We start from the raw sequence: 27474 nt of genomic DNA on the forward strand, positions 1-27474 counted from the left end.
CTTCTTTCGTGTAGTTAGACAGCGACTCCATTATTGCTTCTAAGGCTTCACTGAGTGACCTATCCAGATTCGTGGATTCTAATATCACTAACGACTTTGATCGCAACATTGCTGTCGTCATTGCCTCGTCTTTTGACAAACTTACTTCTACCATTATGCTCGCTTTCAGGGCTCCTAATTCTTCTATACCTTTTCGGAGAGTCCTTTTAACCTTCCTTTCTGACTGACGCCAAAACTGTCTAACGTCAATCTCGCCGTTACCGGGTATTGACACCGTGCTGAAGTTGCTTTGGGATTCCATCTATATAATAGGAAATATTTTATACCTAATACCAAGCACTTTTTAGGTCGTCGTAGTCGTACTCACAGTCCTGACAATGCCAAAACAATTTAACCTTAGTCTCAAACTTCTTACCACATCCACAATCATAGCTGCTCATACACTTCGTCTTCATTTTCAAATGCTTTTTCAAATCCGCTTCTTTCTTAAAAGTTCTCTTACATTCTTCGCACTCCATATATAGACTAACATATTTGCGCTGTTGCCCCCAACCACACTTGGAGTGGGGATTGTCCGTAGGTGGATTTTTGGCACGGGTCTTGCCCGTGTTGAGATTGCGCTGGAACCCCCATTCCCTATACTACTGGAGGACAATGAGCCAAAACTAATAAATCTATTTTTTGATACAGGTGAATTTGGAGACTTTTTCAATCGTTGACTTAGTGCCCGCAGCCGTCGAGACAGGGGATTTGGTTGCATTGGTACACCAGGTGAAAAAACGCTTCAACGATTACAATGCTCTACGAGAAGAAATGGAAGAGCTGCAGAAAAAGTGAGTGTTGCTGAATCTGAATCCAAGCCAATCCCAAAAACCCTGTCATAAAAGCGCATCAAAAAATAGCGAATTTAATTGACAAACACCACTAGTATACGTACTTTCATTATCTATAGTATAGTTAAGTCTTTGCACACATGGGAACTGCTTCGCGAAACGTAAGCGTTGATGACAGCAGAGTCCTTAAGAGCAAAACAAATTTTCGACAAAGCAATGAATTAAAGTGGGAACGCTATTCACAGAAATGTAGCGAGCGAAAAATGCATTTTATTAGCTGGAAAAGATATCCGATTCACAGAGACCTTTCTATTTAAGACTTCATGAAGTGGCACTATTCCGTAATAAAGTTTAAGTTTAGGGTCTGTGTTGGGTTTTGGTTAGGGTTTGAGGACATTAAAATCAATAATCAATAATTAACGATCGAATAGTGCTACTTCATAAAGTCTTACATGAAGTACTCATCAATTGAAGGGTAACAAATATATATAAATATATGTTAGGCTAGTTATGTAAGAAATAAATTCGCCTTAAAATTTACATTGTGGCCTATAATATATTAATAAATGAATGCATATTTCTAAAGTTTGTTATGACAATCTTCGCTTCTACCTGATGATGACGGTTGTTTTACTCTTTAGAGGCTTAACCTCATGAGCCGACGAGTCTGACCTCCCATAGGGGTCACGAATCTATCATTTAAATCCAGAACGTTCATAACTATTAATTATTATAAATTATTCATAATTATTAATTAATATTAACTATTAGGGCCCCTCTGGATACCAACCTGGTTGATGAATGAGCCACCCTGCCTAAATAAAGTTAACCTTTACCTTGCTCAGCAACTGTCCCATTGTCCATTCCTACGACCCTTTCGATCCTTTAACCATCGATCACCTGTGGCGAACATAATAAATAATAATTCTATCACATATCGAGCTAGAATGAACAACTTTTTTAACTATCATAAAATTTCGCAGTGAAAAAAGATTCTGCAATTTCGAAGTCGTGTAGTGTTTAACTGCATAACTCGCACGAAGATATCGGAAAACCATAGCAATGTTATAGCATACTTTACGAGCACACATTGCAGCCATGCAAGTACAGTTTATCGTTCATAGATAACCACTCATTGGGAAACTCTTATGTGGTTACTTCCCATTTATACGAAAACCTCCCTACACAGAGATAACTCGCTACATTGCATTAGAACGATAGATAAATCAAGAGTTAAGTTCTGCTTACCTTCTCCATGTACGGTGTATGGACGACTCATGGCACAAATGGATGTAAACTCGTATCCGGAATAAATTATCATGCAACATGCACGATGGCATTACTATTGGAAGAAAACAATGAAAAGTGTCGATTGTAGCACAGTAGCCTTGAATCCCTTAGGACCCCATTTATATATGTGTATGGTGACACAACGACTAAGGCTCCGCCCTTTGTTCTCGATGTTCCCGGGGGGGGGTCAGGCAGTTCCTAGCACCATGGTCACCTTACCTTCCTTTAAACCGGCCCCTAAAAAGTAAACTTCTAAACTTGGCTTAAATAGACTAAAAGGATACCTACAAGCAAGATTACAGTCACACGGGTTCTCAGTCCACGCATCAGGCTTTCTTCCAAAAGGCGCTTAACAATGAGCAATGGCGCTTGCAACTTGTCTTACTGTCTTGTATTAGGCATTATTTCTAGATTGCCAAAAGTTATGGAAAGTATAGACCTCGTTCAATTCAGGAGAAAAAAAATGCGTATTGTAACAGCGCACTTAAACACGACGTTTTAACACATCGTGCTCTTACTAAATTCTTTCGAGTGTTCTATTCCATGTGGGAGCTTGATGATCGGCGATACGTGCGCATGATCAATTCTTATTTATTTCGTTTTGTTTTTCCAGTTATGCTGTAGATTGGGAGCCAAGCCTAGGTCGCCTCCGCGTGATGGTTGATAAGAGTGGTAACACGGTTTGTACGCTTGGAGTTGATTCATCATACCCAGCTACTGGAAGTATAACTCTTCTTGGAGTCGAGAGCAAGAAAGAGAACATCGAGAAAGATACTCTTATGGTAAGATATCTCATGTTGTAGTGTCACTGTCACTATACTTCATGTATGATATCAGTGACAAAGGATATAACTGCGTTACACATATTGGCGATGGTTATGACGATGACATTTATTCGATGATGATGAGTGATGATAGTCGTAGTGGTCGTAATGACACTAGATTTTGATGATGATGATGATGATATTGATAACGTTTACACTTAGCTTGGACCCAATTTTTTTTCGATGATAATATGACGTAGTAATTGATTATGATGATGACGCTACGATTTTGATGGTGGTAGTGATAACGTCTACACTTACCTTTGACCCAGTCCGGCTTTTTTTGATGATAACGTATTGGGGGTCGTGATGATGACACTAGATTTTGATGACGTCGGTGATGACGACAGTTCTACATTTAGGTTTGACCCAGTCTTTTTTGATGGTGATGAGGATGACACAATCGTCAAGTCGATCTACTTTGGTGCTGCCGTCGGTTATATGTGTGTCTCGAGGGGATGGGGGGGGAGTCTGTTACGAATGATACCTTATCAGCTAAAACCACTATTTAACAATTATTCGCCGAAGGCGAAGTGATTATCGGTGAATATTTACCGAGCCGCGAGTCTACTCATCATAGTCACTGAGCCTGAGGGGAATAATTGTTTTACTATAATTGTAGACTTGAATATCAGAAAAAAGACAATCAAAAAACGTTTGGTATTACTTCGCTCTGGCAGCAGCGATCATTGTCTCAGAATCACTGGTCGCTCGACAATCACAGAGCGCGAAACTCTATGTTCGACAATATATTCACTATTAGTTATGTTGGTTGTAGTAATAAACTTATCTCTTGATTCAGCCTCCATCATCTTGCACCAGCCTCAGCGAGTGGGTCAAGCATCTCCTTGGTATTTTCAGCTGTTAGCTAGCGTGCCGTAACCATGACAATATCTCCTCCAGGTGACATTAATTATCACATATATGTACAAATGAGTTTTTAATAGCCAGTACTCAATAGCTATCTTTAGTCCAAGGGTCAAATCAATTGGTTTTCTCATAGTCTAGTAATTACTCTTTAATTAAGGATTTCCTAAATGATTTTTGTAGCAAATAACATATCGCCTTAGCCACATCCCTTGGTTTTACTATCAGAGAATTTTTAAAATGCTAGAAGCGATCCCATTTTTATTGCATTCAATAATTCATGAAAGTAAAAAGTTAAGGTGAAGGGCACTTTACAGCCTCTTTCCCCGTCTGTTTTGATTCAAAACTCTTCTTCATATGGGCATCCCAGATGTTGAAATTTTACATGCTCCCAATTTTATTTTACTTGCATAACTTTAAGAGGGAGGGGGAGGGGGGGGGGGGGATGGAGAGTACGATTTTCTATTCACAAGGAAATGATTGGCATCCCAAAAATAAATATATAATTTGATTCACAATCACCACACAATAACCTTCAGTTAATTGCACTTTTTATTAACAGAAATATTTCCAGTTATTTCTATATCTGGACTCGTTATTCTTTACATACAAGACAATACTCAAGGGTTGAGAAATAGAACTGTATGTACAATATCTGTGAAAGATTGTTCTCATTCAAATCACTCATTTATCGAATAAAATTAGTTTTATAACATTCTTTTCTATCCAAATTATTTGGATTAATTTCGTGGCTCTTGAGCTAATTTTATCTTTATAAAAATCATTTATTTGTATGTACATGCTAGGATAATGTATTGCTAAAACACTTAGCATCGAGCTGAATTTAATATCTATGTACAATATTATAGATGACATCCAGTATGGACTCATAAACAGAACATTTGGTATGTGTTTATATATCGTTCACATTTTTTCTACCATTTCTGAGCAATGTTAGTAAACTCATAAAATACAGATTGATAAAAACCACCAATATTAGAAATTGAATATCAGCTTTCTGGGTTAATGAAATCAAAAGTGTGGAATTAGGATAGGATTTCCCATATATCCTGTAGTTGCATTGCTTTTATCTTCATTCAATGGAAGTCCAACTTCCATTCATTTTCTTATAAAAATAATTAACTGTTTTATAAATTGTGCTCTAGATTTTGGAAGCAGTTTGTCAACTAAATGTTTCAGTAGTCTGCTTTTGAGTTTTTTGAGTTAAACATAATTATGCAGATATATGTCAATAGAGCAACATGATGATCAACATGCCTTGCTTTTGTGCATCCAAAATATGCTGAAAATTTTGTGCTAGGGTCTCTCATTATCTCTCCCTCTCTATTTTTTACTTTGTTAAGTAAGATGTCAAGAAATTAAAGCATGCATAGTGGCTTTCTTCTCCCCAAAGTGCTGATACACAGGCTAAATTTATAGTTTAGTTTTGAAAAAAAATGCTAGTCCTTAACAGAAGCAGAACTCCAAAAAAGTAGAGTTCTTTACCACAATTTTCATAAACATGTGAACTGTGTCGGCAAGCTGCACTTACCGAATGTTTGATTGACAGCAGCAAAAAAAAACAGCATGCAGCTCGCACGTTCATGAAAACTGCAGTAACAGCTTTTAATACAGTCATATAAGCCTATTTCTAGAATCAATGCAAAGGGATTTCTCTTAATGCATACAAAACTCTCCCAATAAAATTTTAGAGCCAAAGTAGCTCTTTGAGTTGGCTTTTTTTATCTTTACAAAACATATATATTTTATATAATATACAATATGAATAATAATTATAACAATATTTATCCTGTATTTATATACTTCATTCTGTTTATAGAACAGTATATTTGGGAAGACCATATTTCGTTATATTAATTTTAGATTTTCTTTCATAAAAATACTTTCTTTTGGCTCTAGCAACTAATTTATAATAATTACCTCTTTTACCACTACTGCTAACTCCTTAAAGACCATTTAAGGATTATAATCGTTTGTAGCAAGCAGATAATTAAGTGTGGTATATGGAGATGATTTGTGCTAGAGGCTTGTGTTTGCCGCAGAGATAATGATGGAGTTTGGGTGTCGGCAGCTTTCAAGGTTGAAAGAATAACATGGGAAGTGAATGATGGACTTCCAGTATTTATGAGTGCTTCTATTCTTTGTGCTTCAAGACTGCAAGCCTCAATCTAAATAGAACAAGTAAACACATTATTATCAACAGAATACCAGTGACATGTTACATAATGCTATGCAAAGAGAAAATGGTATGCACAGACAAAATACCAGTAACACATTATATAATGCTATGCGGAGACCCTTTTCCTACACACCTGGGGGCAATTAAGAATTTTAAATATTTTTCTCTATTCAATTATTCAATTTAGAATTTACAGGTAAATCAGCTTGCATATCTGTCCTCCAGACAACCTGCTTATGTGAATAATCATCATGTACACTACAACTTTCTAAGCCTAACATATAAGGTATCACGTCCAACCCACTTTCTGCCATAATTTTCAAAGGATGAATAATCATTGCCTTATAAAATTACTTTTCTTTCGTTTGTGCTTAAAAGCCCTTGGTAATCCTGATACGAAACCCCTGATACACCTATTAGGATGATCCAATACTTTCTAATTAAAATTGAAAATAATTGATAAGAACTCCTCTTCGTTCCATACCTGTAATACTGTGGGTTTATTAGTGATTGCCTTGATTAATATAACAAGATCCCCTTCTATGCTTTGATATCCAAACAAGTCACACTCAGTCTAAGACAACAAAAAAAAAAAGACAGACAGTGAGTATATTAATTGACAGAGCAAGTTTTGATGTAATGTTTTCCCATTTCATTTCACTCTCTATTTGTTTCATTTCCTTGAAAATATTTTTTTCATTTACCAATAAAAACCACTGTCTACTCATGTTTACTGGTCAAACACAAAGCATTAAGTCAAGGCCAAATCCTTTGAAACTACCTTGCAGCATTGATTGAATGGTTTGTGTGAATAGTGAACAGATATATACAAAGTGATGAATGCTAGTAAATATATTATTGCCCATTTTCATAAACATGCGAACTCAGTAGCTGCGAGCTATTTTTGACTTGAGGCAGCAAAAAAATACTACAGAGTTTGCATGTTTATAAAAATGGAAGTAACATGAATTACACTCAAACATTTTATTCCCACGAGGTTTGAAGTGGAAAACCTTTTGCTCACACTGACCCTATCAAGACCACAATAGGATAAATACGACCCCACTATATTATTTTTGATCAGTTTTTTAAAGTAATTATTAGCCAATATGACCAACGAGGAACATCTTTAATGGTGACTTCTTTTTGGTGCTATATTCTTTAGACTAAAGTTTAATTCATGGGTTAAAGCTTACTAGGTCATTATGTTGCAATGGCCATTATATTTGTTCACTTTGAAAGTCTCTTTGTCAGGCATATTTTTGTTGGGCATAACAAATCTAAGTAAGATGATGCCTAACCACAACTCAATTGCTGTACCTACCGTGGTGACATGCCGTCTGAGTGCCACAAGTAGATGCTCTAGAGTTATGGGTTTATAATGATCTTGTAATCCTTCACTGTTTATACTTAGCTGCGTCAAGCTGACCAAGATTCTTATTTGAGCAGCTGTTACGAGAAAGCCACACAATCAATGAAATAGTCACATCAAGATAGTACTCAGACATATGGCACTTACAGGGCCGCATTGTTTGATTTAAGCTAATCTAGGATTAGGCCTAAACCAAGATTAAATTCTCAAAACATGCATTACTGTTGTTCAAAGCTAGATTAGTGGGTGGATTAACCAAACCCCCTTCTACTTTATCTTTTTTACTTTGGAAATTGCACTCTCAACTGAAAGAGTTGAGGAACTGAGAATTTGTAGGTTTTGCAAATTCAATAGCATGATTTTGTCTTGTCTTTCGCTATAGATTTTAAACCAGATTTTTTTTTGAAATAATGGATTTACTTCTGAATTAGTATTGCACACAAGTTTTCTGTCAATGTATTCCTGAATGGAAGTGTTCTTAAACCTATATCTATGCGAAAAAATTGAACAGACCCACCATTTTGTTTCAATTTTGTCTATTTTAATCCTAGATGAACAACTTAAAACCATCTCGCTAACCCATGCTTTAATCCTATGTGCTTTGAACAATGCAATCTATTCCCAGATTAAAATTCAAACCTAGTTTAGGTTATTTGGTGCATCATTCTTAACATTTATATGGATTTTTATCTTATTATATATGGCAAACATTGCATCAGAATATTAAAGCATAGCATGAAGTAAGTTTAATGAACTTCATGTAGCCTCTATTATTGGCTGTAACAACATGGCTTGTGCTTTTAGTATTTGAATAACATGATACTCACCACAATGAGGACAGCATGCCCCTGGTGGGTGGATCCCAACACAGTTGGCTGGCACTAATGTTGGACACTTGACATCTTTACATCTGCCTTCACTGATTGATACTTGAAAACAGAAAACTAATGTGAGCAAAATACTAATTATTTATTTGGTCAATGAACACAAAGTTAACTTTGTATAATTAAAGACAAGCCACTTTGCACCTGGCTGTACACCACCAAGAGTCTATTATTGACACTTTTTATGGTCTTAGTCTAGACTAATCTCTATACTCTATAGTCTATAGTCTATACTCTAGTCTTATTCTAGTTGATTTGAAAGTGTCCTCAATTCTGCACAAAAATTCTGTTTTAAAAAAAAATTGTTTCCTGTAACTCTATAACATCATAGAAGCAGAGTAGAATATCTTACCAACTTGATAACCAATAGCTCTGCAATGCCCCTCATAGTCTACTATAACTCTTGACGAGGTGGCTGCACATACACTGCTGTAGGTTTCTCCATTGATGCCACACAGTGGTTTGGTTGGTTGGCTGCAGTATGGCTGTAACATTCATAAAATACTCAATCATTACACTGACCAATAGTCAAAGACATCTAAAAGAAATACTCTTAGCACCTCACCTTGCAGAAACCTTTGTAAGCAAGTTGTTTGCCCTTGAAGTGAATGGAACAAAGGTTTGGGTGCTGTTGTCCTTCGTTGTCACAAACTGGCTCTAACTGCATGTCCTTACAATATGAACTTTCTTGAACTGTAACAAAATTAATTGTATGAGGTAAAATGTCAATAGCATTCGTAAAATCCATTGATAGGCCTCCTAGAAATTTGGCAAGGGGTTCTTTCTGCAGTTATGAAGGAATGAATACGCATTTACAAGGTGCCAGTAAACAATGCAACCTAGCAACTCTTTACCCTTCAGTATGTGTGTCCTCTACAGTCCTAAACAAACCGATCAACTTTGTTTATAGAGGATGACGCTAATTCAACTGCTAAACTTGTGGTCCTCTTAACATCTCTCGTTGAATGCGGACAGTTATTAATGTGTTCTACCAAGCCACATGAAGGTCTATCCATTTGCAGATGTAATTACGAAGACAGCAGCCTCTCAGTTTTTTTAAGGCCCTGAGTGTTGGTCTGGCAAAGGCTTGAACCAGGACCTCCCATACAACAGACCAAGGCTCTTAATGACTGAGCTAACTGGGTGGGGGTTAAAACAAGGTTGCTACAGGTAGCCTACTGTCATCAAGCAAGAAGGTATCTTTTAATCACATTTTGTTGATAGAAAAGGGGTTAAGCAATTTTAACAATTGGCAAGCCTTAGGCTTTTCCCTTGTAGGTTCATTGTGTTTTATTGAACTTGACTAAGGTGTGGGTGTGTTACTTAATAATATAATCAAAACATGATACAAAAATATTAATTAAATACAGGGTAGCTTTGAAAAAAGATAAGCCATTATTCATTATTCACTATTGTACTTGCACCGATAACCAAAAGATAAGAGATGCATTATTTCCATATCACAGCCTTACCATGGGGTAAGCACATTGTTAGATGTTAGAGATAATGGCAAACTTACCACAAAAGTACTGATTACAAGAGTCTGTTGGTGTCAGACATGTCTTCCTGTCTATCAAACACCTATGAGGTTAAATCATAGACAACAATGAAATAGGTAGTCAAGTTGAAAGATCACATTTGATAAGTACAATTTAAAAGAGAAAGGGTCAATGAATCAATGAGTAAGGAATTCAGCTGTCTTGTTTTGGAATAGTCCTTTTGCAATAGATTGACACGTGATTGTTCCTGGACAGCAAAAATATGTGGACTTCCTTTATTGAAAGATTTTTTACTAATGTTGTATCCAAAACCTTTTCAAAAATACTTCCCTTATGAGATACTTTTGATTTCAAGACACAAAGCAGTTTAAAATTTGTTTGCCATCCAACAGATCCTTACCCAAGGGACCTTGAGCTGAATTGATTTGTTATCAAAGTCATATATCAGCAAGTGACTGTTTGTTGCAGAAGGGCTATGGTGATGTTTATAATTATTACTTTAAAGTACATACCGTTGTCCCTTGGAACATGGGTTATCTTTGCATGGATCAATGGATTCACAGCTTCCTGGTTGGGAATCTTTGAACCCAGCACATCTGAAACGAAAATGAATTTCATTAAAAAAGACTGATAAATATATTCATAATCTTGATAAGGAGTTCAAAAACTTTAAAAAATCAAGAACCAAAAAATGGAGAGAAGTCATAGAAAAGAATGAAAGAAAAAGGGAGAAAAAAGCTTTTAGCTAATGTTCCTTGAGGGTTTTACCTTGCAATACATAGATTTGGGAATGTCTGTCCATTAGAAGCACACACTGGATTATGCTTTGAATCGCAACCACATGGCAATCCTGTAAACATAGGTGTTTGGTTTCTTTTTGGGCGACCTTCTGGGAAAGGAAAAGGCATGGGAAAATGTTTAGACTGTGATATCGTACTGAAAGAAAGACACCTGTAAACATAGGTGTTTGGTTTCTTTTTGGGCGACCTTCTGGGAAAGGAAAAGGCATGGGAAAATGTTTAGACTGTGATATCGTACTGAAAGAAAGACATTAAACAATGATTCAATAGCCAATAAATGACTGCTCAATGGCAGATATGTTTGTTAACATGTATTATCTAGTTATAAAGTACACCCAAATCAATTGCAGTCAAGATGTCAAAAATATGACATTAATGCAGTGACACATCCAGAATGACTTCAAGGAGGGTGGCTGTTACCTAGAAAGGCATCACATAGTGTCTTTCTTAGGTCTTTTTTTTTTTTTTTAAAGGGGTGTGGGTAAAGTTGAGTCACCCAAATCACCCCCCTCCCCTGAATCCTCCTCATAATGTGGACCAAAACAATTAAGTGTTCCACATGTGAAACCATTGACTTCCATGAGATAAAAACTTGGTGTTCTATGGTTCTTACCAGTTTCTAAATCTGGGATCTGTGATGGTGGCTCAAGGCACTGTCTTTTTGTACACATCAACTCTCCAGCAAAACAGGCACAGAAGTTACAGCCAACCATGAACCGCTCTCCATGTTCTTCTACACAGAGACAAACAGTTCTTTAGTAATCAAAGTCTTGTATTAACCATTACGCATGACAGTAAGAGATACAGTGGCCTAATGATAAGAGTGTTAAACTTGAAGCCTTGAGGACAACAAGTCATGCTTAGCCATGCACTTGCATTTTTCAAACAAATATCTTAACTTTCCTTGTCTCTCCAGTCATGAGAAAAATTAGTTGGGGTAAACTTGGCAAATCACTAACACTGCCACCTCATCCATGGCAATGAATAAATTAAATAAACGTTGTTTATAGAGAATGACAGTTGTAAGTAATTCAACTGATTAAGTCCTGGGCCCAATATATCTAGTTGATAAGGGACGAGAACTTGTTCAAGCTCAAGAAGTTGCCCTTATACACCACAAGTCTACACCTATATTTCACTGTCTTCACCAAAGGCCATATGCAATAAGCAATAGGGGAAAAAGCAAATAAGATAGGACTAGGTCATTCCAAGATTCAAGAATAGCTGGAATGACTTGTGTTTCTGCTTGTTATGCTCATCAAGAACATGGATCTTAGTGTTGAGATTGATTCAATGTTTTTTGTAGTAGACCAAACAACTTCCCTCTCATAATGACCTATCACCTGACAAAGTTTTTTGAAATAGCTGTATATGTATTATCATATTCCAAGTCTTACTTTTTGTTAGTTCCTTTTGGCTTTTTATTGGACAGTCCCTCCTGGGCACACAGTTCAAGATTGTACAACTTGTTAACCTGCTTTGCCCTCCACAGTGACAAACTCTAAAACATCCTTCACGACCAGAATCTACAGGTACCTAAAAAGGAATATCCATTAGAAAAAAACAAACAAACAAAACAAAAAGACACACAAAAATGAGAAATATGTACGAAACATTTTTTCAAAGTACTGTCACGGTATTTATACTCTTGCAGTGCGTGTAAAGTATTCTATGGAAGTGAGACAGCAATACTTACTCTTGCGTATTCTCCCATCCTAACGAGGAAATTTGAAGCATCTCCAAGTGGACAGCCTGTCAGTTAATCATTAACATGCATATTCAGGGTTATTTTATTATGAATTTTTTCTTTTTTTATTACAAACATTTGAATATTTGGAAAGTACCTATTAACTATTTTAAAACTATTAACTCATGTTGTACAATATTAAGATTGTACAAGTATAGGCATATTGATTACCTGGTACACAATTGTGTGGTTCGCAGCCATCTAATGATGCGGCATAACAAGTTCTATTTATATCACACATCTTATTCTTTTCACATGGATTTGGGTTGCAGGGATGAGTAACTGGAAGACAAATACAAAGTTATTTTATTGAGTTTTTATGACATAGTTAATGCCAATTAATGCTTATATTTATTTATGGTTGGAGTGTCTGCACTTAATCAATGAAATAGCACCAAATAGAAATGATAAATAACTTGAAAACAAAACATATCATTATTTCTTTATGAATTTACTAGTTTCCTGGATTATTGTGCGAGCACTCTATGATGATGATGATGATAATGATAATAATAATAATAATAATAATACTTTTATATTCAGTTATTAGCCCAAGTATTTGTGTACCTTCATCAGTGACATCTTTATATTTACTAGGCTCTGCAATGAATAACACATTAAAGTTAACTTTACAATACAAGGGATTTTTTATAGAGAAATTGGTATCATTTCAGAACAAATAATATCAGCACTGCACTGGTGGTATAGCAAGCCTGTCATTTTTTTTAACATTACTTAAATTATTTAAATTAACATTACAATGACAAATAACATTTTTGTAGTATCATTTGAACAAATAATTAGTCTTAATAATAGTAAAGTTTGTAGAGCATTGCAATGTTATAGCAAAGGTTATCAGTTCATATCCTGTTCTAAGCCTTTTTCCCCCAGGCATCCATCTGGATTTTCATGTAAGTTATTTAAGTTTTATTCAAGGCTTTATTGCATACTTTTGCAACAGTACATTTGTAACAATACTTACTCAGATAGCTATTAATGGAAATGCAGTTGGATTCATTGGGTGATAACTTATTACAAACTTCTTCAACTTTCTTTAAATTAGAGTAACTACTTGAATTACCACACTTTTGTAAAATCTCAATACAATCTGACCTAAAAGATATATGAACAAAATGAAAATCATTAAAAGAAAAATGGACACTAGTAAACTTGCTGCCCTGGTTTTTGGCCAATAAATAGGAAGCTTTGAGGATCAAGTACAGTGAAAGAACCAGCTAAACTGGAAAACCCAGAGTAAAACCCTTGAAGCACAGGAGAGACCCTTACTAGAAACTCTACTCATACAACACCAAGCCCAGTGGGCTCGAGCTTAGGTTGTATTGACAAGAGGCAAGCACTCTTACCACCATAGCTATGCCACTTGGTTTTCCCTGCAATAATATACAGTCAACTCAAAAAATGCTGTTGTCGACCAACTCAAGCCTACGTGACTGGACTGAAAGGAGCTCTGGGTAGCAATCATTGAAGCCAAGTCGACTCCATAATTTTATCTGACTAGTTATGCCTGGTTTACAGCACGATACTTCGTAGGCGAGCAGGAAATATTAAAGGAGACTTTTTTTTAATGCCTTCATATTTTTGGGATTGTAAACTGAATCATTGCTACTTTGTTTTTCTTTCCCTAAACCCGGAGATATGCATTTGATGGATTGTTTCTTGTCATTATTATCTTATTACTAGCGGGAACAACTAATTCAGAATGAATATTTAACCGCTTCAGTGATTTTTACCCATATTCCTCTCGGTTCAGTCACGGAGGCTTGAGCCAGTCGAGGACAACGTTTTTTGAATTGACTGTATGTGACTAGATTTACGAATTCTAATTAGCTACACATACTTGCAGATTGTACTTCTATGGGATTTTATACTACATGGTTTGATCTGTAGTAAACAAGCAATGGCCTGAAATTAAAGATGTGAGAAGATTATTATTACTTCAAATATTGTTTGTCTCAACTTAAAGTATTTAGAAACAATTTTACAAATCTTTTGATCCATGAACACAGATCTTCCTAGGCGTGCCATTTGTATTTGGGTATTGATATTTAAAATGTTGGTGCTAGCATGCACTAGAGTCCTGTATGAGAGTTCTATATCTTTCTGGAAGATTATTAAAGTAACCTTTTTGGTTGTGTATCAATATTCATTATCTTTCGCATGTTGTGTTTGGTTAGCTGACATTGTTTTTCAGCAAAGGGAGAAAAACTTTGAGAACATTTTGGAAGCACAGAACAACTATAAAGTGAGTGGAATCATTTATGTAAGTTTCAGAAACAGGTGTTCAGAGATACAGTGTCCACTAAGTCATGTATGCAACAAAAATGATATGTCCAGACTAGGCCCTTCTATAGCAGCCGATTGCTGATCAATCAAACCAATCAAGGATGACCATCATTAAAAGGCTGTTATGATGTATTATTAGCAAATCAAATTACCTTCCATGTATCAGGCAAACACTTTTTGATGTCCTGTACAAGAATGGGCATCCCAGGAACATTGATGATTCCTTTACTCCAATGTTGCATGTGACTCTTTGCATAGGAGTCTGCCTTGGCATCACAACTACGGAACAGTTCTGTATGTCTGTTGTTGAAGTTGGTGCAGAAGTTCAGTCCAGTGCAGCCAAGCTGGCAAGGCTTTGTTACATCAGCTAAACAATTCATCAAGTTCACTTCTGATGGCTGGTAGGCACACTTCATGTCAAACTCAGGATAAGTTTGGGAGGCACTCCATCGAGATTTAAACATTTTTACACAAAGCCAAAAACAATTCGTTGAAGCAGCCTTTGGACAGCAATGTCGCTTAGCTCCATCCATTTCTGAGAATACAAATGAATGAGTTTTTTTTAACTATTACAATAAAATAATGCCTCGCAATTATATACCAAAACATCTTTCAAATTTTTTTATGAATCTTGGAGAAACTTGGATTAAGTGTTTGAAAAAAAACAAACGTTCAAAAAGCAAGCCACATTGTGGTAATATTTAAAGTGTTGAATGGAAACAATTACAGGTGTGAACTTACTGGGTGTACCTGTAAGTGGACTTATTGTCTCTTCACTAAAAGGTATTTCTGTTGGTCCTGGAAAACAAAAAATAAGTATGATTTAATTTCTAATTTCATAACCATTATTGTTGAAGTTTGAAGTCTGTTCCAGAATAGCATTTTAACGACCATCAATCCAAGAAATGCAATTAAAAAAACAACATCCTGAGGGAGATTTTACACTAGATCAAAGATTTTAGTACTCTGATCCTCTAAAATCTTTAATTCAGTCCAACATCTCCATTGAGTTCTCGTTTTTTTGGATTGTAACTCTTTGATTGACAGTCGTTAAAATGCTAGTCAATTAACGAGACATCAAACGTTGTAGGTAGTAAGTATGATGACTACAATCTAGTGGGTTGCTGTTGAAATGCTGGAATCCTTCTATGAATGGCCCTCAATCGTAAGACAAATGAATAAGTATCATTTATTACAATCATCATCATTATTGGCATCATCATCCTCTGTCATATGTAATTGATTTATTTGACAGCTGAATGGTGTCCAAACTGATTAGATTTTACTCCACACTCTTTACTACATAACTAACGTCAGTGTTCATTTTTACAATGATATGAGAAACTGGAGAAGCCAAAGAAAAACCCTTTTGTCAGGTAGAGCCCATAGGTAAGAAAACAAGGAACCTAAGGACCTCAAGACCCAGTTTGAAAGGAAAAGGCAGGAACTACTCACCCTCGACTTTCAAGAAACAGTTCCACATTGCATTATTCTCCTTTTTTCCCAAAGGACTGCCACATGCCTTAGTCAGATAATCCATGGCTTCTTGCAAATTTTTTATTAAATGTCCCTGCAAGAAAACAAAAAACATCATGTCTACTAAATAAATTTTGAAAAGCGAAAAAGAATAATAAAGGAAATCTTTGCAGCAGAATGTTTATCAATATTATCTAAACTGGAAGCTTACAGTAGTAATTCTAAATAGAGTAATATCTCAGTTTAGTTTAGGCACCCTCTCTATTAAACAAGCTGAAGCGAAAGTTTGGAAGAGTTGGCTGAGACAAAAAATACTTAATGTTTGCTACAGAAGTCAAGAAGAAGAAGAAGAAGATGATGATGATGAAGATGATGTTATACTTATGTGGATAAACTTGGCTAGGTTTACTGTATATGCCCATTATAAATTTCAGTAGTTCAACAAAAGAAGAAAGAAGATGATGATGATGAAGATGATGTTATACTTATGTGGATAACCTTGGCTAGGTTACTGTATATGCCTATTTCAGTAGTTCAACCATATATGGATATTTTATACAATCACATGAAATAAACTATTTTACATGAGTAAGAATTCAATTTTGCAGTTTAGTAAGAGGATTCAGTTGGTCTCTCATCTAGCATGGCTGCCGGCAGGTGATCATGGAAAACCTCTATTAAAAGAATGTATAATTTGTTTTTTAAATGAAACCTACCTTTTGGCAACTTTCTCTACATACAGGATCCTTTACAATTGAGCAGCATTTCAATTGCTTATAACCTAAAATTGTATTTCTTATATTAGTCAAATTGCTAGTCATTTAATCCAAAATATCAATGTTCATATAATATCAGTAATGCATATTATGAAAAACCTTTTGTTTAATGAACCATCCATTTTGTTAGATAGGAAAAGGAAATAATGCTGGGTGTCATGTTCTCCATTTCAGACCACGTGTCATTCTCTTGAGAATAAGATTATTGCTTGTGTAGTATCCATATACCATTAAACAAAGAAATAATACTCCATGGAATGACACATGGTATGAAATGGGCAACAGGGCCTATTCCACCACCCTGGCATATCAAACATATAATATGTACTTTCTTATAGCTGACATTCATAAAAGCTAACAGGGGAGAGCGGGGCTGAATTCAAAACCCGGGACAGGTTTTTCATCCAATTTCAAACTCTACATCAAACGTTAGAAATAGGGCTTGGTTGGTTATTAAACCAGTTAAAATGCATGTGCTTGGGTTTGCATTAAAATTCAAGACCTCTGGTCCATGGCCCTTGGTCTTTAATTGCAATGCAAACCCTCGCCCTAGTGTTTTAACCCTTATTTAAAGATTGCTTTTAAACAACTGATCAAAGCTGCACATACCATCAGGGTTTTTTGTGGTGGATTCTGAAACAGAAAAAAATTAACTTTAATTTTAATTACTGTCCAGAACTTTTCTGCATGCTGAAAATGTCACTCGCGCATTCTAGTTTTCAATACCAAAACCATAAATATCATGGTTAAATGTTTCAAATTACAGCATGGCATGCAAAAGAATGACTGGCGATAATATATTTGCATACTTATATGCACAGTCTTATTATATTAAACTGATATTGTATGTTAAGCTGGCTGGTTTTACCAAATAAAAGTAAGTTTGACAGCAAAGCTCATAGCATGGATGTATACAAATACATTAAATGTGCTCATACTTCTTCATGAAACAAACAAACTATGACAATGTAAAAATCCTCTACATACCATGTTTTTTAGCACATTCAAAAACATGACGTCCTCCCATCTTGCAATTTTTTTTAACTCTATGTAGTAAATTATTTTTACTAGCTGGTTGTGATGCCAAAAGCTGTAGAAAGAAAAACACAATAAATTATAGTACACCACTTATTGTTCAAAGATTAAAGATAGCGATGTATAGTCTGAGGGGTGTGGGTACTGGGGTTAAAGTCCCTGTTACAGTAAATCACTCCATCAAAGCCAGTGAAAGAACCATATAGTTTGTTAGGGCCGTAGCCACCAGTATGATTGGTCCAGTTTTAACCGCACCTGGACTCTACCTTCAGAACCATCTTTTCCCCTTTATAATTTATTACAAAAGTAAATAAAAAAACAGGACCACCTTTTTTATAAACAGAACCATCGTCCAAGTGGTGGCTATGGCTTTGCACATGGTTTTTTGTTTTTTTTGGTTTTTTGGTTATCCCAAAGAACAATTTCTCTTACCAATTTGCAAGCTTTGATACAGCTTTTTGAAGCTCCTTGGCAACAATTTGCTGTAGCTGAAAAACAAAGCATTAAAATAGATCAGACCCTTATCTAGATAGATAGGCTCGCATGGATACGTACATGGCTACACTATAGCACTGGAGTTTCATTTCTGTAACAAGATCATGCATAACAGACATGTGCAAGCTAGAGCACGGGGTCTATGTGCCTGCAGGAATATATAATTGCTTAATGCAGCAATTTACTTTACTGTTCTATAGTACTCTTAAGTATTTTAAATTTTACATTGCATAGTTTTTACATGTAACTGTTAATATTAGTATAATATATAAGCATACATAAAAATCAACATAATTTACCATCATGTCTTGTCACACAAGATATTAAATGTATCTGCAAGGAAAATTCAATCAAAATTGATAACAGAGAAAAGTAACATCACAACGTGGGGGATTCTCCATATTCCCTTATTACTTGAAAAACAAACCTTGTAGTCCCAAAAGGCTATTATAATCTAAACTGACATTTATTGGCATGGTGGCATGCGCTCTCTCACCGCTGCGTAGTTCATACATAGGGTAACCATTGCTTGTGGGTTAAATTAGGTGAGTTGAGTTTGTAGGATGTGTGAAACACCAGGGTTTTTCTTTAGGTTTTTCGCTATCCATAAAAATTAAAGTGAGATGAGTGTTGTGTGGAGCAAAGCTTACAAGAGAGCCCCTTGCAGGGAGTAATGGCTGTAAAATTAAACTTATTTTTTAAAGTTTTAGTATAGTCAGCAATATTTTGTTCCCTATACAATTTTGATTCTTAATTATATTTTTCAGAAAATCATGTGTTGAATTATTTGAAGGTCTAATAGCATTTCTTATGCTATTTTTATCCTAAAATTTCACTTACATCTGAGCAGCTAGTATTCAAAGCTTGTTTGTTTCCATTTAAACAGTCTCTACGGCATTTTGACGTTGATGTCATCAGGCAACACACACCAGCCTTGTTTGGTAACTTTGATTCTAGATATTGTCTAGTTCCTGAAAAAAAAACAAGTAACATGGATCATTAATAATGAAAAATGATAACAAAAATGAAAAATGCAAACAAATGATTTTATCAGTTATTAGAATGTCTGGTTTAAAATACCAACACATATTGAAAATTGTTAAAAAATCTATGTGAAAAGTGGTACGGGATATCGAATCTGGCCTTTTATTTGTAATAGACAAGTTGCAAATATAAAAATTTGTAAATTTACCATAAGTTTGTAACCAAAATTTAATAACTCTGATTTAATATTCATCATGATTTTTGTCAAAATCCATCCAAAAGTAAGTACTCAGTGACTAAACTTAAATACAGATATATTATACATTAAATATTAAACAGATGAAATATTTTATATCGTCTCTGCAAATAAAGGGTGAAACTTTTCAATTCTTTTGGTTTTTAAAGATTAATTTTTGGTGAGATTAAAGTTTATTTTCAAAAGTGATTTCTATTTTTCCTTTTACTGGGATAGAAAATGTGTCAAACAAAATAAAACAAAAATATGCTAAACATGATAAGATATTAGCCAGGCTAAACATTAAATGAAAACTAAAGGAAGAAGAAGAAATGAAAAGTTCTTATGAACAAAAAAGGAAAAGGAACAAAATATAAGAATAGAGAGAAAATATAGTACCCTAATACAAAAAAGTACAGCAGCTGTTTTAATTTGATCTTATAAATGTTTCATAGTTTTATATTGCTTGCATGAGACTATACATAATTATTATGAACAATGTTTAAATTCTTAGAAAATAAACACTTGTTAAAGCACCATGTACAATATTAGAAAAATTTTATAGTAAAAAGAGGCTATATAATTTAAAAATTTTGTCTCTAGAGAAATTATTTTTTTTGGAATAAAACAATAAAAGAAAGATAAGTATTGCTTTGTACTTCCTATAATATAATTACCTATAACTATTGCATACACTTACTCACATCGATAACACCAATGTAACAACATAAATTCAATAATTTAAAAATAAAAAGACGTGGCAAATGGAAGCCAAGGACTTTTTTTACAACCAAATTAAGATAAGACTACATGGATAATAAGCTACGTTAAAAAAATATACTTAGAATCTACACAGTCTATGCATGAATATAAAGACATAACTATATGGTCTATTTAGGATTAAAAAGAAATTGCAGACAAAACAATGGTTTTATATATTTCGAGACAAAATATAGAACCTAAATCAGAAAAAAGCCTATTAGCTTCAATATAACTTATTCATATTTTTTTCGTGTTTATATATTAAACTTAACATTAAAGTAAAAGCAAATACTGGGAAACAATATTGATGTGTAAAAGAGAATACAATTCTAGGTCAAAATATTATTGATGCAACAGATAATAAAATTAAAAAGATGCTAATATATACATAGATAAAAGATTCTATTTGATCCCACGAGTATTAAAAGCATTATATATACGCATGTTTTCATAAATAATTGCTATTCCTGACAGTGGGGAGATTGATATACGAAACTTTCTCATAAGTAGACATATATAATATAAATGGACCTCATAAACGAATATCATACATAAGAGTATTAAAAGTATAATTCAAGTGAATATTTATATATAATACATTGTATTAAAAGCAAACAGATATAACACTAATAGTAATATTATATTCATAGATATAATATTTTCTCTTAATATTAGTATATTAAAACTATGAATTTTTTTTTTGGATAATATATAAAAGCAATTGCAATCTAAAACCATATTAAATTAAACCATATTAATAAACAGTTTTTAGTCCATTAAGACTCGTTTTAAAAAGCCTTAAATGACATTTTTAAATGAATAATCCATTTGGAAGGACTCACTATGTTAATAAAGTGAAAGAAGTCAATAAAAAAATACTCTGTCTCAACATCTGGCAAAAAATTAGATAAGATTACAAACTGCACATAGTAGCCAATGTATAAAGAGCATAGTTGAAGTTCCGTTGGAGTAGTATCGTTAAAACTATCTGCAAAAAATTATTGTATATATGCTTACTTTTTATATTTAGTAATAATAATGATGATGATAATAATAGTAATAATAATAATAATAATGAATGTTATGTTTATTATAATAAAATACTGTAAGGATAATTGACATAAACATAAAAAATAAAATTTACAATATAAGATGTTCAACTAAAACAAATTGAATCATTTATAAAATAATTAAGAATGAATTTGGTTACTGTAAAAAAACTAACATCTCATATCAATATTATGCAGAATATGCTTGAAAACATCACACAGGATTTAACTTGGCCATTAAATATTGCGCTGATAGAAAATAAAATATGAAAAGTGAAAAAATGAGGAAAAAAAGGTTTGAAGGAAGCTCAAGTTAAAATTTATATCAAGAGCATAAAGAAAATTTGATAAAAAGATAAATATCCAGGAAAATGAAGTCAAGGAAATAACACTGTTGTTTGTCTTGTTACATTATCAGAAACTAATATTTAGAAAGAGATTAAATAATAAATGTCCAGTTGCTATGAATTTCCAAAAAAAATATTCAAACAAAATTATAAAGAATGGCTATCAATTACATCAAATTTTAAAAATTCTAAAAGTTGCAATTAAAATTTTTTTGCTTTGTAAAATAAGGTTGATGAAAAATCTGTTTAGATTGCTTGCATATAATTATTGAAGCATTAATTTCAACTGTCTAATTCAACTGTCTAATTCATCTCTTGCTCATATCTTTTCTAGATGAATTCTTTCAATCCCAGAACAAATAATAGAGTAATTCCTAATGCCATACTACGAGACATTTCATGTACACAAGCTATTATGAGGCTCATCGTCAAGAATATATAAATTATTCACTCAATTGGTGCAAAACCTCTTATTTATAAAATAAAACAAATTAGTATATCTTATGTAAAGCACGTCTATTCAGATTTTAAAAATATTGACTTGCAATAAACATAGTAAATTATGCTCAAATGAAGTTTTTGATAAACTGTCTTAATTTATCTCATTTTCGTCCAAAATTTGCAAGAAGTTAAACTGGGTGACACTGTGCCCTTGGTCACCAAGGGTTCTGTTTTATTTCAATTAACTCACGGGAAACCTATCTTATGCCCTGTAATAAAACCCTCCAGAATGTTCCATATCTTTACGCCGAGGAACTTCATTTGAAGGCAAGTCTCCTTTGACCATGTCCAGACCTACTAGAGACATTTACATTTTATCAAATTTATGGAATATCTGATTGCATTTTGGAATTTAACTTAGAGTGGGATTAAATATTGTACATGACAATGCCAACTTTGAGAACGACCTTTCAAGTCTGCAAGGTTATGAAAAATATGGGCAATTCTATTTTAGAACGATAAAAGAGATTGTACTAAGTTATGACTTTGAAGTAAACTGCACTTTTGTCAAAAAAGATTGCTAAAATGCCCTGTAGTCTAGAACCTTCTAAGATACTATGAATATTCCATTAAGGAATTTTTTTATATTCCGGAGCACTTTGCTTAAAGTACACCGATATTGACAATATTTAATAAACCATCTTTGAATTTATCATTTCGAACAAACATTAGTGAGAGATATGACGCTTTTGACTGAAATTGTTTTGCGGTCTTTGCGGGTTTTTACCTTATGGATTTTTTTAATTGTGGACGACGAAATTCAAAGAGAGATCGTCTGGTCGAAAAGGGCTTCAAGATATGAAAGATAGTTCAGGAAAAATTTTGGCACAGGCATAGTGGACCTCTCAACAACTAAATATCAGATAGCGATGTTGAAGCAAAGTCTGGCCCCGTTCGTGCGTCATGAACCAGAGGCACTTCAAAAAGCCTAGTCTCCTCCCAATTGAATAATGGTTTTTACATCAAACAAAAGGCAGTAGCCAGAGCTCGGTGGGAGGTTCGATTCGTGTAAATACATCGCTAAAACCAAAAACCATTTAAAGGGTGGAAAAACTCAGGGAGGGAAGAAAAGAGGCACAGGACTCTAGTAGGATTGGAAAAAATGTATTCCGAAAAACGTTTTTACATTGTAATGTTATTCAATGAATTTCCTTTATCAAAATGTTTTATTCATTCACGCCTGTGGCATAAATAGGTTTATCCACGTATTTAGCATGATCACAAAGCATACTAAACCCCCAAAAACACATCACACATTTCTGGCAAATTGGAAGTGACGGGTGAACAAAACAACTTCGAAAAGACCTCTCGCTCTCCATTGTCGGGCTCCGGAACACTTTGTCTCTTTTACAACTAACCTACAATCTCGACCTCATTGGATTTCCTAGATTCCTAGGGTCGTAATTCTCAGAGGAAACATGAAAAACAATAGTTGATAGTGAAACAATACGTTCCCCAATTAAATTTCCATTAGTCCAACTTTGGATGCAAATTGATGTTCGCTTAAAAGGTTGCCATTAGCAGCTAGCCCAAGATAAGAGTCAGTACGTCTGCTAGTGCTAAGCGCAAAACACGACACGTGTGATTACCAATTATTTACTTAAAATCACTTCGAACGATTTTAAAGAGAGAAATAAACTCCAACCGCAATCGTCCAGACTCGGCCAAAGGAGAGAAAAACACACGCGGCTAACGTTGATTCAAGTCGCATGGAAAACCATTGAAGCGTTTATAGACCTTGAATATTTCGGCGACCTTTAGGCTTCCCTAATCCTTCATCCCACTCTATTTTCACTCGTTAAGCTGGATAAATCGATCCAAATACTATCTGCTTAAGTTAATTTAACTTCAAGTCGAGCAGAATTAAACATTGTTCGAGTTTAGCTTCATGGCCTTGTAGTTTTTTAGGCGCTAATTGGGCTATAATCAAAAGGTAGGCCTTTATTTGCAGAAGTTATTAGTTGAAATTGGAATGACAATGCTCGACATTGAGATACAAAACATCGTGGCGACTCACCTGGATTCGTTTCGTTCAAGCAGCGCCAAAGCTTCGTCTGAAATATGAACAAGCAAACATGAACCTAAAGTATGCCGCGGTATTCCCTGCCGTATCTATAATCAACTTGGGCACAGCGCTACCTAGCAGTCTCTCGCTCCAAGCAGTCGATAAGCCCTACACGCAAATCTAACAACTTTCATGCACCCCACCATCACTAATTCAAAACAATCTCCGACTTACCAAATGCCCAGGACAGAACTTTGGAAGCTCTTTTAACGCACGAAGACGTAAATTTACTTCGGTCTGCGAGACAAACTGCCAAACATAAAAGAAAACAGATTAGCTCAAGCCGAAGTTTTGGACTCCAGCCGATATCAATTTGAAGTAAATTATAATAAACTTGTATATGTGTGAAATCCATTGAGTCGACATGATGAGCGTATTTCGGAATCGCTAACATCCTGATCGCTTTCAAATCAATCTAAGTCAAATGATCACTTGTCCCACTTCCAAGTCACGTTAAACAGCGAGAGGTCTTTGACTATTCTCATTTGCAGTGCCCCGCCGTGCATCAATAAAAGACTGAACCAAAGCGACGTTGACTCGTACCTTGTTACAAGCACTTTTACATTGCTTAAAACCAGAAGTTTGTTTACAGCAGAGGATATCTGAAACAATTGTAATAAAATAAATGAGTATTATAACAAATAGGGAGAAAAGTGGGGCAGTGAGGAAGGTCTACGTTGAAGAGGGGAAGGAAAATTCGGAGCCGCGAGAGTAAACTTGCGAAGGTAAATCCACCGGAAATTTACATTCACAATTGAATGCAAAAGGATTCGTTCGCGTGGTTGAACTAATTATTTCTTCTGTTAAATCTACAAATCGTTATTAATCCTAACAACGTAAAACCAACACAGTGACCAAGTTTAGGAGTCTCGCGGCCGACTTTGAGGCTCGCTCCTAAGCTTGATCGCTGAGGAATATTACAAACCTACAACTAAAGTAGGCCACAAGTTAACAAGATCGAAGCAGCGTGTTCAAATGTGTTCAATTCAGAAGGATTCTTACCTGATTGATTCGAAAGTACGGCTTGTACTAGCAAAAGCGTGCTGAACAGCACTCGCATGGTGGCGTTGGCTAAGAAGGAACAACATCAGCTCCGCTAAAAAGCCTGCAATATAACCATCATGTACCGTGCATGGCTAGTATTATGTCGATGTCAAGACTCTCTTCTACAGTCTCAGGTCCTGAGCAACCAATAGCAGCAAACAACCAATTAGCGGGAAATTGTTCTTCCACACATCAGCCAATCACAATCGGCTATTTAACACGACGGGTGACGCTTTAGTAAGGTAAAGAAAGCCAGTAGTTTGTTTTGTGTAGTGTACCGTAATGGACAACATCAACGTGTTATGACAGCTAAGATTGTCCAAAAAACTGACCTAGGTTATACTAGCTATCTCGCCGTCGAAAATAACCAAGAAATTCTAACCATTTTTCGCATAACGGACCTTCGGTTCTTTCGCCACGGACGTGATCTCTCGCTTCTATTAAATACGTTTTCCCAAACTCTCAAATGTCGGGCTTGGACGGAGCTTAGAATTTACGTTCGATAACTTTTGTTTGTTTTTCTCTATGTTCACACGTCTGGTATAATTAATAGTGTAAGTTTGAGGATACAATTTGATTTTTTTTCATTGATTTTTTAAATATTTGTTTTATAACCAAAATTCTTTATTTGCGTTCTTCTAAAGTTCTTCTAAATTTTTTACATTTGTACGATTATTCGTACTTGTGAAATAAGTTTTATTTATTTCTTTCTTTTTTCCACATTTTTCATGAATTTTTATCCTCCAAGGTATCGCGTGAAATCCTTCCTTCTAAATGATTAAATAGTTTTCCTTTCTGTGGTCAAACAGATAGTCCAAACACCCTCTCGGCTCGCATCCCAGACATGGCAATTGCAACTTTTAATAATTTTCTTATTCTCCCCCTGTCAAACTACGAGCAAACATTTCTTTTAAACTGACAGTACAAATGTACCAAATGGGTAAAGTTTGCCTTTGTAATTACACTTTGACACTTCATCGCGGATTTTAGTCACATATTTGGTGTGCAGACTTCCGATTGTTAGCTCGTGTTAGCTACAGTCACCACGTTTTAATCGTACAAGCTATGACAAAATACAGTAGTGGACATCGCCAGATGATCCTGGATTGATGGTGACTGATGAGCCTCGTAGATAAGTTTGAAAACGCAAACACTGCCGATAAAAACTCACGATAAGAACTAGTGATGCATATCTGGATTCTCGGGGGCTTTTAGTGACTTCCCACAAATTTACATACAATTTCAAGGGCGCGCTTTGACCCTGGACGAAAACTGTTTTCACTAAATCTCTTCTAAATCGGTTCTCCGAGCTCTGTTTTTTAGATTAAGACAATTAGGATTAACCTTCATCCCTGGAACCTGTCCATTACGTATCCTCGTTATTATGTTTAAACGATTTTGTTTGCTTATACCGGTGTATATTTTAATAATAACTATTATTATTACTCTCAGGTTTTATCCAAATAAGCTTTTATCCAGTTATCGATGCTTGAGGCGAACCAAGCTAAATGGAGCCGAAAATAAACGGACATAGGTTTAGAGATAGGACTAGTAAGTTTATTATAATCAATGTTTTTGCTTTCTTGTTCCTCTTAAGACCATCAATGACGCATGAAGCACTTCCATTAGGTGGGGGAAAAATCCAAGCTCTATGACGACCAGAATCCATTTTGGAGCCTGATTAAATCAAGATCCTTGAAAGCTTTGCTCACTCTCACACACCAGCTGTTTGTTTTTCGCCTCATAAAATAAATTGCTAATGATTTATCTTGTTTTGGTCGGGAACAGAGAAGGAACAACGAATCCTGCTTTCAAAAGAAAAGAATAAAAACTTTACTAATGGTTATTTATCCCTCAATTAGAAATTGTTTACCCAAGTAATAAGACAGCCACGCGAAGACGATTCTTTTGGGCGGGTTGAATGCCTTTCAATTTTTTTATCAGTGAGCGAGGGGTTTTCTTGGTCAATGCAAATTAAACAAACTATTCCTATTACTCTCCGAAGTATAACAGAAAAAGCTTTTTTGACATTTATAATTTTAAGACTGACACGACAAACCCCAGTCAAACAGTGAGTTTCACCAG

General features: G+C 34.8%; 2 protein-coding genes across 4 annotated transcripts in view; one reads left to right on the plus strand and one right to left on the minus strand.

Moving 5' to 3' along the window:
* Positions 1-27474, plus strand: part of LOC116305076 (uncharacterized) — a 49961-nt gene that overhangs the window by 20196 nt on the left and 2291 nt on the right. The window contains exons 10-13 of one of the 2 annotated variants that reach the window (XM_031714911.2): positions 691-833; positions 2737-2905; positions 3750-3850; positions 4377-5572. In XM_031714911.2, the coding sequence (XP_031570771.2) occupies positions 691-833; positions 2737-2905; positions 3750-3815 (378 nt within the window). In that variant the 3' untranslated portion in view covers positions 3816-3850; positions 4377-5572. Of the gene's footprint in view, positions 1-690; positions 834-2736; positions 2906-3749; positions 3851-4376; positions 5573-27474 lie in introns of those variants that run through there. The other variant, XM_089033003.1, reaches the window with a different exon arrangement.
* LOC116305078 (reversion-inducing cysteine-rich protein with Kazal motifs) lies at positions 4349-25596 on the minus strand. Of its 2 annotated transcripts, none has more exons than XM_031714913.2 (29): positions 25348-25596; positions 24889-24947; positions 24520-24594; positions 24298-24334; positions 19243-19373; positions 18702-18735; positions 18340-18395; positions 17860-17962; positions 17482-17505; positions 16813-16877; positions 16076-16190; positions 15371-15418; positions 14773-15155; positions 14175-14239; positions 13299-13429; positions 12884-12916; positions 12488-12598; positions 12266-12321; positions 11967-12105; positions 11183-11302; positions 10538-10658; positions 10282-10365; positions 9790-9851; positions 8836-8963; positions 8623-8755; positions 8214-8315; positions 7339-7463; positions 6499-6588; positions 4349-6003 (listed from the first exon to the last, which is right to left on the minus strand). In XM_031714913.2, exons 1-29 carry the CDS (start codon positions 25403-25405, stop codon positions 5773-5775), a joined length of 2919 nt encoding a protein of 972 aa, XP_031570773.2. In that variant the 5' UTR covers positions 25406-25596; the 3' UTR covers positions 4349-5772. The 2 variants fall into 2 exon arrangements, with proteins under 2 accessions (XP_031570773.2, XP_031570772.2); XM_031714912.2 differs by having other exon boundaries at positions 15362-15418.

Source organism: Actinia tenebrosa, unplaced genomic scaffold, assembly GCF_029948245.1.
Source record: "Actinia tenebrosa isolate PJP-AT-01 unplaced genomic scaffold, QUT_ActTen_1.0 PGA_scaffold1__47_contigs__length_23844297, whole genome shotgun sequence".
Lineage (NCBI taxonomy): Eukaryota > Metazoa > Cnidaria > Anthozoa > Actiniaria > Actiniidae > Actinia > Actinia tenebrosa.

Coding starts and splice junctions, on each gene's coding strand:
- LOC116305078 (XM_031714912.2), bottom strand. CDS start 25,405: ATGCGAGTGCTGTTCAGCACGCTTTTGCTAGTACAAGCCGTACTTTCG. Junction 12,106..12,265: donor GGATGGGAGAATACGCAAGA/GTAAGTATTGCT, acceptor ATTCCTTTTTAG/GTACCTGTAGATTCTGGTCG. Junction 7,464..8,213: donor GGCATGCTGTCCTCATTGTG/GTGAGTATCATG, acceptor TTCTCGTAACAG/CTGCTCAAATAAGAATCTTG.